This window comes from Sorghum bicolor, chromosome 1, assembly GCF_000003195.3.
Source record: "Sorghum bicolor cultivar BTx623 chromosome 1, Sorghum_bicolor_NCBIv3, whole genome shotgun sequence".
Classification (NCBI taxonomy): Eukaryota; Viridiplantae; Streptophyta; class Magnoliopsida; order Poales; family Poaceae; genus Sorghum; species Sorghum bicolor.
Genome location: NC_012870.2, coordinates 69,494,150 through 69,510,099, shown reverse-complemented (window position 1 = coordinate 69,510,099; position 15,950 = coordinate 69,494,150). Strand labels below are relative to the sequence as shown.

The 15,950-nt window shown below is 41.7% G+C and overlaps 3 protein-coding genes across 3 annotated transcripts; 2 read left to right on the top strand and 1 right to left on the bottom strand.

The window, feature by feature from the left end:
• On the bottom strand, positions 1,613 to 3,835 carry LOC8084895 (protein IN2-1). The gene is made up of 9 exons (XM_002465397.2): positions 3,676 to 3,835; positions 3,501 to 3,575; positions 3,312 to 3,372; positions 3,132 to 3,218; positions 2,939 to 3,037; positions 2,723 to 2,831; positions 2,532 to 2,608; positions 2,242 to 2,430; positions 1,613 to 1,862 (listed from the first exon to the last, which is right to left on the bottom strand). The coding sequence occupies exons 1-9, from the start codon at positions 3,702 to 3,704 to the stop codon at positions 1,854 to 1,856; spliced, it is 735 nt and encodes a 244-aa protein (XP_002465442.1). The 5' UTR covers positions 3,705 to 3,835; the 3' UTR covers positions 1,613 to 1,853.
• On the top strand, positions 8,619 to 10,628 carry LOC110432489. Its single transcript, XM_021452981.1, has 3 exons — positions 8,619 to 8,777; positions 10,153 to 10,318; positions 10,402 to 10,628. The coding sequence occupies exons 1-3, from the start codon at positions 8,619 to 8,621 to the stop codon at positions 10,626 to 10,628; spliced, it is 552 nt and encodes a 183-aa protein (XP_021308656.1).
• On the top strand, positions 13,162 to 15,912 carry LOC8084894 (protein MODIFIER OF SNC1 11). The gene is made up of 6 exons (XM_002468015.2): positions 13,162 to 13,543; positions 14,894 to 14,953; positions 15,051 to 15,176; positions 15,262 to 15,319; positions 15,420 to 15,473; positions 15,571 to 15,912. Exons 1-5 carry the CDS (start codon positions 13,305 to 13,307, stop codon positions 15,447 to 15,449), a joined length of 513 nt encoding a protein of 170 aa, XP_002468060.1. The 5' UTR covers positions 13,162 to 13,304; the 3' UTR covers positions 15,450 to 15,473; positions 15,571 to 15,912.

Below are 15,950 nucleotides of genomic sequence, written 5' to 3'. Positions count from 1 at the left end.
ACAAGGATCTAGACCAACAATCGAGAGAAGATTAGTCCTCCATAGGATCTAATGTTGTATTAGAGATAGAGAGATAGACTGAGAGAGAAGAGTTTTAGAGGAGTTCTAGCCTCTCTGTGCTACCTCTACAACTTGCACTCTATGGGATCAAGTTCTTTTGGAGCTTGCTTATGAAATTCTCTAGTAATCGACTTTTAACTTAAGTAAACAAATTGTTCATATTATTCAAGTTTATTACTCTTTTTTGAGTGTTTTGGTCTTGGTAGCTCCTTGATTGAAATAGTATTCGTAGTGTAAGTGTGGTGCTTAGATTAAGTTTACTTGTGAATGTCTCCTATTTTTCGGGATCGGTGGTAACACATGAAGGTGACTCTTATAGATTAGTTGAATCCTCTGTAGTCTACCTCCTGTTGATAGGATTGGCAGACACTTGATCGTTTGTAGTGAAGAAACTCTGATTTTGTTCCTTATAAGAATTATCCATGACAAAACAATAAAGACAAAGTTTATCGAGATTGATTGTGAAGTTGAGTTAAGATTGAGACTTAGGCCCTGTTTGGTTGGACCGTGAGCTGTGACTCTTTGAAAAGTAGCTTCGGAAAAGTAGTTGTGTGAAAGTTTAAAGTCCCTTTGGCTCAACAGCTATGGCTTTCTAAAACACCGCTCTCACTTACAAGCCAGAGTCCGCTTGTCATCCTCTTTCCTCTTCTTCCAGTGTTGCACGGGGAGGAACTGCTCGTGCTCACCGCTCGCGGCAGTAGTGGAGGTTGTGCTCATAGGGGAGGGAGCTCACCGTTGGAGGGCGCGACGGTGGTGGAGGTCCACTGCGCAGGGGATAGAACTCACTGGTGGAGCTGAGGACGCGGTGGTGGTGGAGGTCCACTGCGCAGGGGACAGAACTCACTGGTGGAGCTGAGGACGCGGTGGTGGTGGAGGTCCACTGCGCAGGGGACAGAGCTCACTGGTGGAGCTGAGGACGCGGTGGTGGTGGAGCTCGCAAGAGAGGGAGCTCGTCGGATGCGAGGTCACACTCCCTAGTAGAGGGCATGACGGTGATGGAACTTGCAGGGGGGAGCTCACCGGGTCGGGGATCGCGCTGGATGAAGTCGCCGGAGCTGCACCCTCCATAGGGCGAAGTCACCGGAGCCGGGGTCGGATGCGAGGATGAAGACGCTCGAAAGGAAAAACAAGGCTCGCGAAAACATAAAACGAAACGGTATGTTTCATAACCAATGGCAGGTGGGTAAATTTTTACCTTAAAAGAAACTGAAAGGAAGGGTGAAGATGCTTTGAGTTTTGTACTATAGCAGAAGCTGCTTTTGGTCTAAAACAGGTGTGGCTTTTTACTCATTTGGTTGGCTTTACAAAAGCAAGTTCAAAAACCCAACCAAACTTAAGATTAGTTTTTTTGTCATCTATTGTACCTTTGGATTTGATATTAAAACTGAGTTATTTTTGATAAAGTGTTACAATAATATAATATCTATATGCTTGCGAATATCTGTATTTTCCTGTGTTCTTGCCGTTCGCGAGACTTGAGATCGCCGAAGCAGCCAGCGGCCAAGCACATAGTAGCAGCACAATGCCGGATTTTGGACGACACAAAGTACTCTGTTCGACGCGTAAATTTTTTTTGTCTTTCTATTTTTGCAATAATGGAATTCAAAATAATAAAAGCTTACACTGCACTTGACATACCTAAGAAATACAGTACAGTAACTGAACAGTAGTACAGTATATTATCAATAACACAAAACAACCCTTATATATAGCATGCCGTATTTTATTGATCAAATTGACACTGGTGAGTGATTTGTCTCCTATCAACGGACTAATGCCGCTCTGTCACGTCTTCAGGCAATCTGGAAAAGTTACAGCAACCTTGTTGGTACCGATTGGCAGATAAAAAGAAAAGAAAAGAAACTCACCGTACTTTCAGTATAGCATATTTAGTTCCCCCATAGAATGAAAAATACAAAATATCAACTACTTTGAAATGATTGAATACAAAATGCTAAATTTTCTGAGTTATGTTTAGTTTCATCTAAAATACAAAATTTATTGCTCTCATTATGACCTCTTGAGGCTTTTTTAAACTTCTTTTTTCAAAATGGAAAATAGTCATCTTTTTGCTTAAAAAATTGTATGATGTTTAGTTCCATTATGCAAAATAATGGACCAAAATCCAGAATTTTTTAGATGAAAGAGGAAGTAAACACCCAGGCATCTATAGCATCTAACCTTAAGATGATTCTTGGCAAGATCAAGCAAAAACAGAGGATCCTTTTTAGTCTGCGTATATGCTTCGATCTTGTTCATCTCCTCAATGAATTTCTCAAGGTTTGGCCTGCCTTTGGTGATGTCATAGTTCCTAAGATGAGAATAGTATATCTGAACCCTTTCCAAAATTGTAACATAGGCTATATCCGCCTGAAAGGAAATCGAGCATTAGAAAGAGTAAAAAATCTGGGCAATCCAAATGAAAGGAGAAAAAGCAAACCACATTTCAGGCCGGAAATGCATTGAATTACCAAGCTAAACTGGCCTAGGAAGAACGGGCCGTCGTTGAACTTCGACAGCTCAGCTTCGAGTTTATCCAGAGCAGCAACTGATGATGGAACATACAGTTTGAGCTGTGTCAGCAACTGATGATGAAACATCTAGTTTGAGTTGTGTCAATGAATCCAAATTGCAATCCTTTCAGTCTAAGCAACGGTCTTACCAACTTCATCTGACACGGCTGCGTGGGCCATCAAGGGCGAGTAGAGGGCCTTGGTGAACGCATTGGCATGCGCGATCAGCTCATCAGCGAACTGCCTCTTTGCAGCATCCTACAGGAAACCAACACATACACATCCTCAGTCTGCTCTGAGACGACCAAAAATCGCCGCTCCGTTGCAAGTGTTCGGCTGCACTGAAGTCTGAAGGTGGTAGGTACCTCTGGGAGCAGGGTAGGGCCGTCGAAGTTGCTGTCGATGTACTTGATCAGGTCCAGGCTCTCGCCCCTGACCTCGTTGTCGTGCTCCAGGGAAGGCACCTACCGGGAAACAGATGTTGTCTAGCTAAAGTGTTCACGAAGAAGATGCTCAAGCTCAAGATGGTGGACAGGTACAACTGTAGACCCAACATACCGTGCCCTGTGGGTAAACCTTCTCCTTGTACCAAGCTGGTTTGTCCTGCAGATCAATGGCCACCAGCTCCATCTTGTCCTGCAAACCCTGAAGATGGAAATCAAAGGAAATAAGGTTATTATTAGGTTTTGCAGTAAATTTTCACTTGTGCAAAGGCAATAAAACCGAAAGTAGCAGAACCTTGAAGTTCCTGGTAACCCAGGCGCGCTGAGCGAACGGGCAGAAGTAGCAAATGTACAGCCTACAATCACGCCAGCAAATTAAAAAGGAAAAGTCACTACCGTCTGATCAGAGCCTAAGTTTTCTTTTCTTGTGGGGGAAAAAACAGAGGAAGCATGGTATGGAATAGTATAGTATATGGTGATTTGCCTGGTGGTGCCATCGAAGACAGGAGGTGGCTGGGAGGTGGAGCCGAGGGCCGGCGGGAGCGTCTCCGCCACAGAGCTGCACACAGACACATGCGTTCGATTCCATTAGCTTGGGACGCGCACAAAACGGCAATCACAGCACAGCGTACGACGACGACGACCGATCGATCACCCACCCGGCGGAGGGTCCTGCGGCTGCGGCCATGTCGATGGGATGGGACTGGGTCGGGGAGGGACGTGTTGGAGACGCGACGCCGGCGGCAGCGGCAGTGGTTGATTGGCGGCGCGATCGGTGGGGGTGGGCGCGCGAGTGCGGTGGTGAGATGATCGTGATCGGCCCAGGTATTTATACGAGTGGATGGACTAGTGGTGTTTTAGTGATCGCTTTAGACTTGAGCGACGCTGGCTGCTAAGTTGCGGTGGCACCCCACTTGTCAGGACCTGCTTATTGTTGGAGTTGAAGAGCTAGATGACGTAATCGATTGGGTCATCTTTGCCTCTCTGTGATGCTTGATTGATCAATCTGTATTGCCCCTGTTCAGGTGCTTGCATGTCGTCATCTATGACCTAACTGATGAAGTCATGTCGAAGATAACTGCAGGGAGCAAGGATTGCATTGCGTGAAACCCTTGCTGATTGTGAGGGACACTACTAGTCTACTACGGCAAAGATCTGTAGAGGCGTCAATAAGTTGATCTCCGGAGTATATTACATTATTATAAAATAATACATATATAATGCAGTTGATCCACGTACAGAGCGCATCACACGGGATGAGGGAGGTAATATAAGCAGTACATGTAGCAGGGGCATGACTTCTGAATTCTGACCAATCCTTGCACTGTTGCCTGCTGGACTACTTGTACACATGTACAGTCAAATGTAGCATATACGCAAATTGCAACGTGCTGTCGACATTTGTTCTTTGATCTGGACACGGTCGAGCACTTCGTTCTTCCCCGCATGTTAAACAGAGTTCAATTTGCTATTGCTAAATGACATGACGGCCCCATCTACCGGTTTCGAGTGGGGAAGGTACCAGATCTCAGCGTTAGAGCATTCACAATGTAAGACTCTATCACAGAGTCCAAGACAATTAATCACATATTATTTATGATATTTTACTGATGTGACAACATATTTATTGAAGAAAGAAGTAGAAAAAATAAGACTCCAAGTCTTAGGGCACTCACAATGCAGACTCTATCATAGAGTCTAAAGTTATTTATTACCTCGAACAATGTGGACTTGGAGTCTAAATAAGATTTGGAGTCTTATTTTTTCTATCTCTTTTTTCAATAAATATGGTGCCACATCAGCAAAATATCATAAATAATATGTAATTAATTATTTTGGACTCTGTGATAGAGTCTTGCATTGGGAGTGCCCTTATTTAAACTCTAAGTCCACATTGTTCGAGGTAAACTCTAAGTCCACATTGTTCGAGGTAATAAATAACTTTAGACTCTATGATAGAGTCAGTATTGGGAGTGCCCTTAGGATTAAGCAGCTCCCATCTGAAAGAGTTGAAGCCGACAACAGGATTAATCGAAAGATTATTCAAACTTGAAATTTTCAGTGTAATAACTTAACAAGCTCTATTTACACTAGTAGTGTAGGACGTGCTATCTAGCTAGGAGCCTAGGACAGATATGAGAAAAGAAAACGATAAATTTGCACTATGTTATTTAGATAATTAATTATTACTTGTATCCAACAGCTAGATGATGGAGCATGTGATAGTGAGCTGCAGCCTTGCCAACATGTTCCCAGCGCAGATCCTAGGCCCTCCACCGAATACTTGGTACGTGCCTGGCTTTGGCGGTTTCTGATAAAGTGATCATCAGTAATAATGTTGGATGTTGAATCGTCAGTGCAAAGTCCCAATCGACACTTGACGACAGTACTATATATGAGCTGGCTTAGCTTTGTGTATGCAGTCATACACTCTGAACCTCTGATCTCTAAGGCCCTAATAGTAAGGGAATTAACGAAAAAGCATCAGAGTACTCCTGTCCTGAATGAACTTAGTACTTACTCCCTCTGTCCCTTTTTAATTGTCGCTGTTGGTGTGCGTGCCACAAATTTGACTCGATTTGTAGAAAATACATGTAACATTTGTATCTCCAAATAAATTTGTTAAAAAACTAGATTCAAAGATCTTTCTAATGATACTAATTATGTATTATAAATATTAATACTTTTTAATATATAATTACCGGTAGTTGTTTTTCGGGAAACGTAAGCGACAATTAAAAAGAGACGAAGGAGTACGTCCCATCTGTCTCGGTTGAAGCTGAGTGGGTCATCTCATCATCATAGTAGTTGGCGTCGGTATGCAAGGAGCGCAGCCACACCACGACCCTCCACGCTTTAGGAATCGTATAACAAATTGGCTTGTCCATTAATTCTTCATTCTAGAGTATATAGTGAGAAGTCCTAGTACTAAATTAGTATATAAAAGTGACTGCTTAATATAATTGCCTCTGTACTCGACATCTCTAAGGCCTTGTTTAGTTTAAAAAAGAATTAGGAAATAGATACGGTAGCATTTTCATTTTTATTTGATAAATATTGTCTAATAATAAAAAAATAGGTTTAAAAGATTCGTCTCGCGATTTTACAGACAAACTGTGCAATTAGTTTTTGTTTTCATCTATATTTGATGCTTTATGCATGTGCCGCAAGATTCGATGTTATGAAAAATCTTAAAAAGTTTTTGATTTTTGGGGTAAATTAAACAAAGCCTAATAAGTGCCACGCGATGGACCATCGGAGCTAAGGATGAAAACCGAACAGAAATATCCCGAACCGAACCGAACCGCTTTCTATATTGGATCCGATCGAATTCGTATTTTCTTGTCCGACTTTACCGTTTTCGCTTTCGTATATTAGATGTTTCGTATTTCAAATGTAAAAGTAGAAAACGGTTTAGACATTTTTCGACCGTTTTCTACTTTTCTACTTTTAATTTGAAATATTTCGAATTCAAAATTTGGTTTAAACCGAATTTAGTCAACTACACGGTCACACAGCCCAATTACAGAGTACTCACCATGCATCTGTTTTCTTTCTACTAGTGGCTAGCTATGTTCCTGCTAGCTATTAATTGCTTGTTCTTATTTATGTGTGGGCTATTGTATTAAATACCTAAGACCAAGAATCATGCACTTTTTAATTATTATATGCACTTAAACTTGATCGTGTATATACTTAGTTATGCACTTGGTACTACCCATCGGTATTTCGTATTGAGTTTTCGTATATCGACCGTGTTCGACATAAATCCGCTTGAATTGGTTCGTTTTCGAAATTCTTGATATTTCGTAAGTTCGCATTCGTTTTCGTGTCCGACTTTACCGTTTTCGTTTTCGTTTTCGTATTTTAAATGTAAAAATAGAAAACAATTTAGGAGTTTTTCGACCGTTTCCGACTGTTTTCATCCTTAATCGGAGCTACCTTGGCTACTAGAATTGTTTCTTCTATACCAGCTGCGAAAGACGACGAATTGAAGGGCTCGGAATAAATTGCATGCAGGTCCATATCCTTGAGCTAGTTCAAAAGCGGCACTTGTTGTGGGGCTGCTTAGTTTCTGAAAAAAAAATGCAAAGTTTTTAAAATTTATCGTCACATCGAATCTTGCGGCATATGTATGGAGGAGTAAATATATATATAAGAAAATAACTAATTATACAGTTCACCTGTAGTTTATTACGAGACGAATCTTTTGAGCCTAATTAATCCATAATTAAACAACTTATGTCAAATATAAATGAAAGTATTATAGTAGCAAAAACCAAAAAAAAATTACCAACTAAACAGCCCCTCTATATAGTTGGGACGTACTGTGTGGCTTGTGATATGCATATGTAGTTATGTACCTCGGCAGTATACTTCATGCTAGGAAATGAAGCCACCATTCTTGTCTCTATTTACAGCGTTGTTCTCCTCCTGACATGTGCAAGTTGCCAAGTTTAGATAAACATCGTCATAGGTATAACTGCACTTATATGTATATGTACTCCCTCTATTTCTGAAAGCTGCAACTTCTAGAGTTGTTCTAAGTCAAACTTTTAAAATTTTGACCAGATTTATAGAAAAAAACGCTAAGATTTATATTACCAAATTAATACAATTAGATTTATCATAGAATATATTTTCATAAGATACTTATTTTATGTTATATATATTGATGCTATTTTCTATAAAGTTGGTCAAAGTTAAAAAAAGTTTAACCAGCACGGATTCTAGGAGTTGAAGTTTCCAGAGATAGAGAAAGTCTTATAGATAGATACCGTGCTATACTATATACTATACTACAATTATACTTCACGTATCATTCCACTTGGATTACAATTCTTGAATAATCACTAGGCTATTCAAGAAACTGGGCACTGAGGTCCAATTATTTAATCTATATCTCCTAGAGCATCTCCAAGAGTCATTGCAAATCCCACTTTTTAAATTATAATTTAGAGAACTATTTTCATAAAAATTGCTTTCTATATTTCTTTACTCTCCAACAACTTTTCTATTTCTCGTGTGCGTTCTAGAGAACCATTCTCCTCTTCTATTTTTGGCTAGCGGAAAATCTGGAATAGAAGATGACTATATTTGCATAACCATTTAGACAAGCTGTTAGAGGGTAATCTTTCACCAAAATCTCTATTCCTAGCATTTAGGAAGAATTTAGAGAGTCTCTTGGAGTCGCTCTTATAAAGCTAATCCCTACTAGAAGTCTATCTCAACATGCAAGTCATCTGTATCATCCCCCACTAGGTATCTACATCGTCTTTCACTAGTGGCCATATCATTCTAACTTCCAAACTCTTAATCACAAACTATCTATATCATCTCTTCAATTTCATTTCAAAATCTTCGTAATACCTGCAGTAACGCGTGGGGTAGTTTGATAAATTTGCATGCGGTGCTAATTAGTTACACTTCTGGTTTTGACTTTTGACGGTGATGTATATATAGCTGCATTTGCATAAGCAGTGCCGCAAAAAAATAACTTACCCTCAGCTTGTGAAGAGCATGGGGAGATTTGGCTAGGTGATAGGCCGCCCACATAATGGCATTGGCAGTGGACTCGTAGCCCGCGACGACAAGGGAGACGATGTTGTCAACTATCTCGTCGTCGCAGAGCTTCTTCCCTTGCTCGTCTTCCATCTCCATCAGCCCGCTCATCAAGTCGTTGCTGGCATCCACCGTCGTGTCGTACAGCGAGAACGAGCAGCGGAACGGCGCCGACGAGGAGGCCGATCCACCACGTCCAGTCCGCCGCCGCCGTCACCTGTGCGTGCATCGACATCGAGTGGACTCTATCACTCAACACTCCCACAGTCAGCTAGCAAGTATGCTCGGTTCGCGTGCTGGCGGGACTCGACTGGACTGCTGTGCTGCCTGTGTGTGCCACTAGCTACGCGTTTGGCGTTTCATATATAGGAGCAGCAGCAGATGATCTATATATGTTTATATACTCCTATTTATTTCCCCCCAACGAATGAGCTAATATTCGTATAAACTAGAGCAAGTATGATAAACGTGTGTACGCCTATACAAGCTCTTTTGGCCTCGTTTAGATGCGAATTTTTTTTGAATTTCGCTACTGTAGCACTTTTGTTTATTTGTGACAAATATTGTCTAATCATGAACTAACTAGGATCAAAAGATTCGTCTCGTAATTTATAGGTAAATTGTGTAATTAGTTTTTGTTTTTATCTATATTTAATGCTTCATGCATGTGCTACAAGATTTGATGTGACGGGTAATCTTGAAAACTTTTTGGTTTTTTGGGTAAACTAAACAAGGCCATAATATCGAATAGAATAGTACAGATGAAATATAAAAAGGATGACCAAGGTAATAGACACCCGTATATGATATGTCCCCTCGGTCCTAAAATAACTATCATTTTCACTTACTAAAAAGTCAAACACTTTTAGCTTTGACTAAATATATACAAGAAAATATCAATATTTATAGCACATAATTAATATCATTAAATAGATCATTGAATCTATTTTTCTAATAAGCTTATTTGAAGATACAAATATTCTAATATTTTTTATAAATCTAGTCAAATTTAAGTAAATTTGATCAGCACGAATAACATATAACGACATTTATTTAAACAGAGGGGGTAAGCAATAATTGAGGATGGCTCTATTAATAAATGGGATGGCACTAACAAATGGATGGCTATATTACTAGACGTACTCTTGTTCTTTGTTACTACTCCCTCCGTCTCAGGATACTAGGCGCGACTCAAAAATCACGGAGATCAAGGAACGTAATAATTACCGCGTGCTCTGAGAAACCACCACTTCGTTTCCATCTTGAAATAACCGTCCCGAGACGGCGCTTCGTCCCGCGCCGTTAAACCGAGCGCGCGGCTCAACCGAAATTTCCCTTTCATCTCCCGTCCATGCATGCATGCAACCTGGGCCCGCGGACTACTCAATTGTTTCCGCTTCCATGCTAGTCGCGCGCATTTTTTCTTGACGCCTGCATGCAGATGCAAATCACCCGCGCGGCCAGCTAAATTTTTTCGGCATGCATGTACAGCCGCGCTAATTTTTTCAGCTGCTGGCGCCTAAATAATTTGGCGCGTTACAGTGAAAATTTCGGCATTGTGCTCCTATGAATAGGCAGTGCACAGCGGACAGCACATTCCTTTCTCTAATCTTGCTTCTCGGTTCAACACCATGCCCGGTGTAGATTTGAATGAGCCTATCAACTGGGATGAGCTCGGAGAGTTTGAGGGAAACGCCGAAGATTTGGACTACGATTATGTTTGGGACTCCGGCAACGAAGGTTAGTCACGGATATTTTTTTCTTTTTCTATATGTTTTCATTTTGCGAGGTGTGTACTTAGTGGCAAAGAAACAATGATACAGATGACGACGACGACGACGATAACGACGAAGGTGAATATGAAGGTGATGGCAACACTGCTGATGGCGAAGCAGTCCATGGAGACGTCGTGGTTGAACAAGGGGAGCCCGTGCAGCAAGTAGAAGAAGAGTCCATGCAGCATGTTGAAGAAGCAGATGCTGGCGACGTGGCTGATTTTGTGGCATTCGACTCAGGTACTCCATTGCGGCATGCATGCATCGCTATGTGATTTTTAAAATGAGCCGAAGTTTTATTTCTGCATGCAAACCATGTAGGCACTCCTGCAAATATCAAAAGGAGGCGCTACTACCCTCCTGATATAAAAAGAATCTTGTATGCGATGTGCTTGGAGAGATCAGCTCCAGGCATGTTGAAGGAGGGGGTGACGAAATCTGTTGCTAGTGATATGGGGGTGCCGTTGAGAGTTGTCCAGCGCGTATGGCGGGATGGAAAAACTGGTGGTGGAATTTCAGCTTTCAATTCCAATAAGAAAAAAAATTGTGGCAGTAAAAAACTTCCGTTTAACCCAGATATCATCAAAGATGTGCCACTTAGACAGCGTCATACTATCCGTGACCTAGCCAATGCCTTGCATATGTCAAGGAGCACATTGCATAGGCGTCTAAAAGAAGGAAAGTTTAGGCGCCATACAAATGCCATAAAGTTCACCTTAACTGAACAAAACATGAAGGAACGTGTGCGATTTTGCACACAAATGCTTGACAGCCTTAGCTTACCAGATGACCCGACATTTAAATCTTTGTACAACGTCATTTACATAGATGAGAAATGGTTCTATCGGACAAAGAAAAACCAAATATATTACTTGGCGCCGGGCGAACAGATCCCTCGGAGACACGTGAAGAGCAAAAATTTCATTGAAAAGGTGATGTTTCTAGGTGTGACCGTGTGACAGCTCGCCCAAGGTTTGAGAATGGTGTATGCACATTTGATGGTAAACTAGGAATTTTTCCCTTCACTAAACTGGAGCCGGCCAAGAGAAAAAGTCCCAATAGGCCGAGAGGTATGATGTTTAATTTTGTTCTACTAATTTTTTCGTTTTACCAGTACGTATACAACAACTCTACTTAGCTTGGTTACTCTACTTGCATGTTCGTTGAATACAGGAACGTTGGAGCTCAAGGCCATGACATCGGTGACGAGGGAGTAATCCCTCAGTTTCTAATCGAAAAGGTCCTTCCTGCCATCAAAGAAAAATGGCCTGCTGAGGAACGAGGGCTACCAATATTTATTCAACAAGACAACGCGAAGACTCATGTTGCAGTTGATGATCCAGAGTTTTGCAAAGTTGCACAAGCAGATGGGTGGGATATAAGGTTGATGTGTCAGCCACCTAATTCTCCAGATCTTAATATTTTGGATCTAGGTTTTTTTGCAGCCTTGCAAGCATTGTTCGAAAAGTCATCTCCATCAAACATCCAAGACATTGAGGCTAATGTGATTAAAGCCTATCTAGAATACCCGGTGGACAGGGCAAACCGTGTGTTCCTCACACTACAAGCATGCATGAGAGAGATTATGCGTGAAAAAGGAGGGCAGCATTATGCAATTCCGCATATGAAAAAGGGAACATTGGAGAGAATCGGTCAACTTCCAGTAAGGCTGCAAGTAGAGAAGGAAATTTATGAAGATGCAATGCATTTCAGTACATTGTCTCTTTTTGTTTGAACGAACTAAACTGCATGTAACCAATTACATCATGTGAACTTTTAAATCATTCATGCAATTCAGGAAAACTAGGGAACCAAATTTTATACATCATAGGTCGAACGATTGCAAGGGCCTTCTCATTTTTCGCCCTTTCTTTTTCTCTTTCGACGGCAACAGCCGCAACAATGCTAGCTTCTTCTTGGACGTCCTCAAATGAGTCCAGAACATAGGTGTCGCTGGCCAGTGAGTCAGGGACGTACCGAACGTATATAGTTGCTTTAATTGGGTTGGATTTGGACGATTCCGATTGCAAGATGCTTCAGCCTTATGTCCGAATGTGGACAAACTAAAAACGGTTATAGTTAACTAAGGCTATATCCTGTATATAAGTATTTTGGGTGCGTGTTTCTGCTGACGGAGTGCACATTCAGTTCTTGTTCGGTTCTACTCGAGGGATTGAGGAGACTTAGGCCTTATTTAGTTGAGGAGGTGAAAAATTTTGAGTACTGTAGCACTTTCATTTTTATTTGGTAATTATTGTCTAACTATGGACTAACTAGATTCAAAAGATTTGCCTTGTAAATTACAAGTAAATTATATAATTAGTTATCTTTTTTATTTATATTTAATATTTTATGTATGTGCTGCAAGATAATCTTAAAAAGTTTTTAGACTTTGAGGTGAACTTACATAGGAAATCCCTATCAAACTCCTTCAGTCCGCTCGTGGGCCGATTATTGTAACTTGTTAAGCCACAAACCACGGCCTTGGCCCATCTATGTGTACTACGGCCTTGTTTAGTTCCAAAAAATTTTGCAAAACAGGCACTGTAGCACTTTCGTTTGTATTTGACAAATATTATCCAATCATGAACTAACTAGACTTAAAAGATTCGTTTCGTCAATTCCGACCAAACTATGCAATTAGTTTTTATTTTTATCTATATTTAATACTCCATGCATGCGTCTAAAGATTCGATGTGACGGGGAATCTGAAAAATTTTGCAAAGTTTTTAAAACTAAACAAGGCCTACGTACTCCGTATCTCCCAACCCAAAACCAAAAGCCCCCGTGGCCCCGTTCCCGTAAAGAGGCGAGCCGCGAGCGACGGCAAGTCCACAAAGGAAAAGGGAAAAAGGAAAGAGCAGCAGCGACGCGCACACACACAAAGGTAAAAAAGAAATATCTCTCGTCACCGCGAGCTCCCCGCCGAGCTCTCTCCCTCTCCGTCGGTGATGGCAACTCAGAGCTCCAAGGCCGCGGACACCGCCGCGCCTGCTCCTGCGCCGGAGGCCGCAGCCGCCGGAGAGGCGGCTCCGAGCGCTGCTTCCTCAACACCGGCACAAAACCCTACCGCTGCTGCAACCGCGGCGGCCGGGGCTACAGATCTGGAGAAGAAGATGCGCCGCGCGGAGCGGTTTGGGACGCCAGTGGTCATGTCAGAGGAAGAAAAGCGCAGCAATCGCGCCGAGAGGTAAGTGTTCTGTGGATCCCCTTTCCTAGGTTTTAGAGGATTTGTCCTAAGTCCTAAACAAATCCCGAAGTTCATGTTGGGAATTGTTTATTCAAGCACAATATGTCACTAATCTCCTAACAAAATAGATGTGCGGTATTGCAGTATGCATGTTTTGGTCATTGGGTGTGTATTGAATTGCAACACTGTAGGCTTTTATGGTAGTACTAAAGTACTTAGATGAGGTCTAGCTCCAACACTTTAGGCTTAGGCTTTTAGGGTACTATAAAGTACATAGACAAGGTCTAGCTCCATACATTTCAGTTCTCTGTCTGTGTTCTTCTGAGGTTGCAGTTATTCACGATGTTGCAAGGCACGCGGGGGTGATGTTGCAGCAATTCTGTGCGCTGTATTATTCGATAAGGTGTCAGGACCTTAGCAGCTAGGTCCTTGCATGAATGATGTTTTATTGTTTTAATTTTTTCATGCAGTTTATATCTAAGTTACTTGATGTTGATACCTTTCAGCCTTTCTAGTTTTGTAGGTCATGTGTCCCCTTGATACTGCCTGTGTATTGAATTTTCACCCTAGATATGCATCCCCACCGTTTATGTGTTTGTTGTGTAGGATAGGCAGTTAGGAGTTCAAAAGATTTAGGTACTTAGTTTAATTCATCGGTGCCCAGTCTTTAGATGACCATACAAGATCGTGGACAGTTAGATGCAAAACCATAAGTGTGTAGATTTGAGCCATGCCTACTTCTAGTTTTTAACTTTTTGTTTGATGCTCTAACCTCAGTATAGTCAGATCCGAGTTTGCTAGATTAGTTGCCTGTCTGGCATGGTTTCCATGGGATCAGGCTCCTGCTACAGATCCATTGGCTACTAGTTCATTAGCAAGAGGGAAAACCAGCTTCACCTGAGAATGGCAAGCCAGAGCTGACGGGACCGTGCCAAAAGGCCCTTAGTTTTGTTACTTAAGTGGTAAGAGATTATATAGGTAATAAAAATGTTGATGTGGTGTTATTGAACTCTTAATTTCATATGGCGTGCGTAACATCATTATACAATGTTAAATATACGCTGTATACTTTTGGGTTTCTTACACTGAAACTATAGGTAGTCTCATACAGATATATAATCGTGTTTCATGTAAGTTCTAGATAAGGTTGAGCTGCTACTTAAAACCAAGCACAACTTCACTTTTCAATTTTTCATCCACTCAAGGGCCAAGCTTAGTAGAGCCTCTGCTCTTTTGTGTTCATTTGAGCATACTCCAAACTTTGATCATTCCTGTTTGGCTGATCAACTTTCCAGATGATATATATTACAATTGCTAAGTAAAGTGCATTTCACTTGTCTTGTCTACAAGATTTGGGACTGGATCTTCAAGTGTAAAGGAGGAAGAGAAGAAGAAGTCCAGGGCTGAGAGGTGTGTTAATCTTAGAAAATCCTGTAATGTTGTTCTGGGTTTTTCATATGCTCCCAAGTAGTGAACTGATGCTTGGTTGAATGGATGGAATTGCCAGGTTTGGCCTTGCCTCATCCTCTTCTTCAGATGAGGAAGCTAAGAAAAAGGCCCGTCTGGAACGATTTGGTCAGGGCACAAATGTTGACAAGGCGGAAGAAGAAAAAAGAAAGGCCCGAGCAGCAAGGTTAGTGAATGAGACAGTGTCATATCATTCCTGATTATTCTCTGTTGAACCTAGAAACCAGCTCATCTCTTCACAACTTCTTCAGATTTGGAGATACATCTAGTGGATCAGCTCAGGAAAATGGCAAAGACAGCTCGAAGCTGGTATTTTTTTCATGGTCCACGTGATTTTGTTCAGAACTTTCACCTTCAATTGGTGCTTATTTGGCTCTTTTCTTCCTCTGTTTGTATTGGATTGGCACAGGACGCAGCTGCTGTTACAGGCACAGCTTGATTTCAGCAGTCCGGCTTTGATGAGGTTAGACAATGCTGTTACCCTCCCAGAACGTTTACCTTACCAAGACCTGCTGCTGTGGTTTCCCTAACATGAAAAGAATCAACTTCTTCTCCTGCAGGTCTCAGATATTATCCGACTTTTGGTGAAGCCATAGCTTGTACACCACTAACTGCATGAACGGGCATCACGTGTTTCCCAGTCATGCTGAGTGATGTTTACCGTGTATGACTTTCTTAGTTGCTGGGCACTGGCAGTGTGGCTAGATTTGCTGCCTGGTTTGTGGATGGCCATGTACTGATGTACCTTCGGTTGCCGATACCATTTGGTGGATGATTTCATTTCCATGTACCCCAGTTTGGACTAGTTAACTGTTAGAAGACAACAAGGTGGCCCTCTTTTGTTGTGCCCCGTGTTTCTGTTGCTACAATGCTGGGATATGGAAACCCATAATCACAGAGCATGGCATCTGAGTAACAGATAACGCATGCGGTGCAGCCG

Coding starts and splice junctions, on each gene's coding strand:
- LOC110432489 (XM_021452981.1), top strand. CDS start 8,619: ATGTTGTCAACTATCTCGTCGTCGCAGAGCTTCTTCCCTTGCTCGTCT. Junction 8,778..10,152: donor AGGCCGATCCACCACGTCCA/GTCCGCCGCCGC, acceptor TCCTATGAATAG/GCAGTGCACAGCGGACAGCA. Junction 10,319..10,401: donor TTGGGACTCCGGCAACGAAG/GTTAGTCACGGA, acceptor ACAATGATACAG/ATGACGACGACGACGACGAT.
- LOC8084895 (XM_002465397.2), bottom strand. CDS start 3,704: ATGGCCGCAGCCGCAGGACCCTCCGCCGG. Junction 2,832..2,938: donor GCCCTACCCTGCTCCCAGAG/GTACCTACCACC, acceptor GGTTTCCTGTAG/GATGCTGCAAAGAGGCAGTT. Junction 2,609..2,722: donor AGCCGTGTCAGATGAAGTTG/GTAAGACCGTTG, acceptor TTCCATCATCAG/TTGCTGCTCTGGATAAACTC.
- LOC8084894 (XM_002468015.2), top strand. CDS start 13,305: ATGGCAACTCAGAGCTCCAAGGCCGCGGACACCGCCGCGCCTGCTCCT. Junction 14,954..15,050: donor AAGAAGTCCAGGGCTGAGAG/GTGTGTTAATCT, acceptor TGGAATTGCCAG/GTTTGGCCTTGCCTCATCCT. Junction 15,320..15,419: donor GCAAAGACAGCTCGAAGCTG/GTATTTTTTTCA, acceptor GGATTGGCACAG/GACGCAGCTGCTGTTACAGG.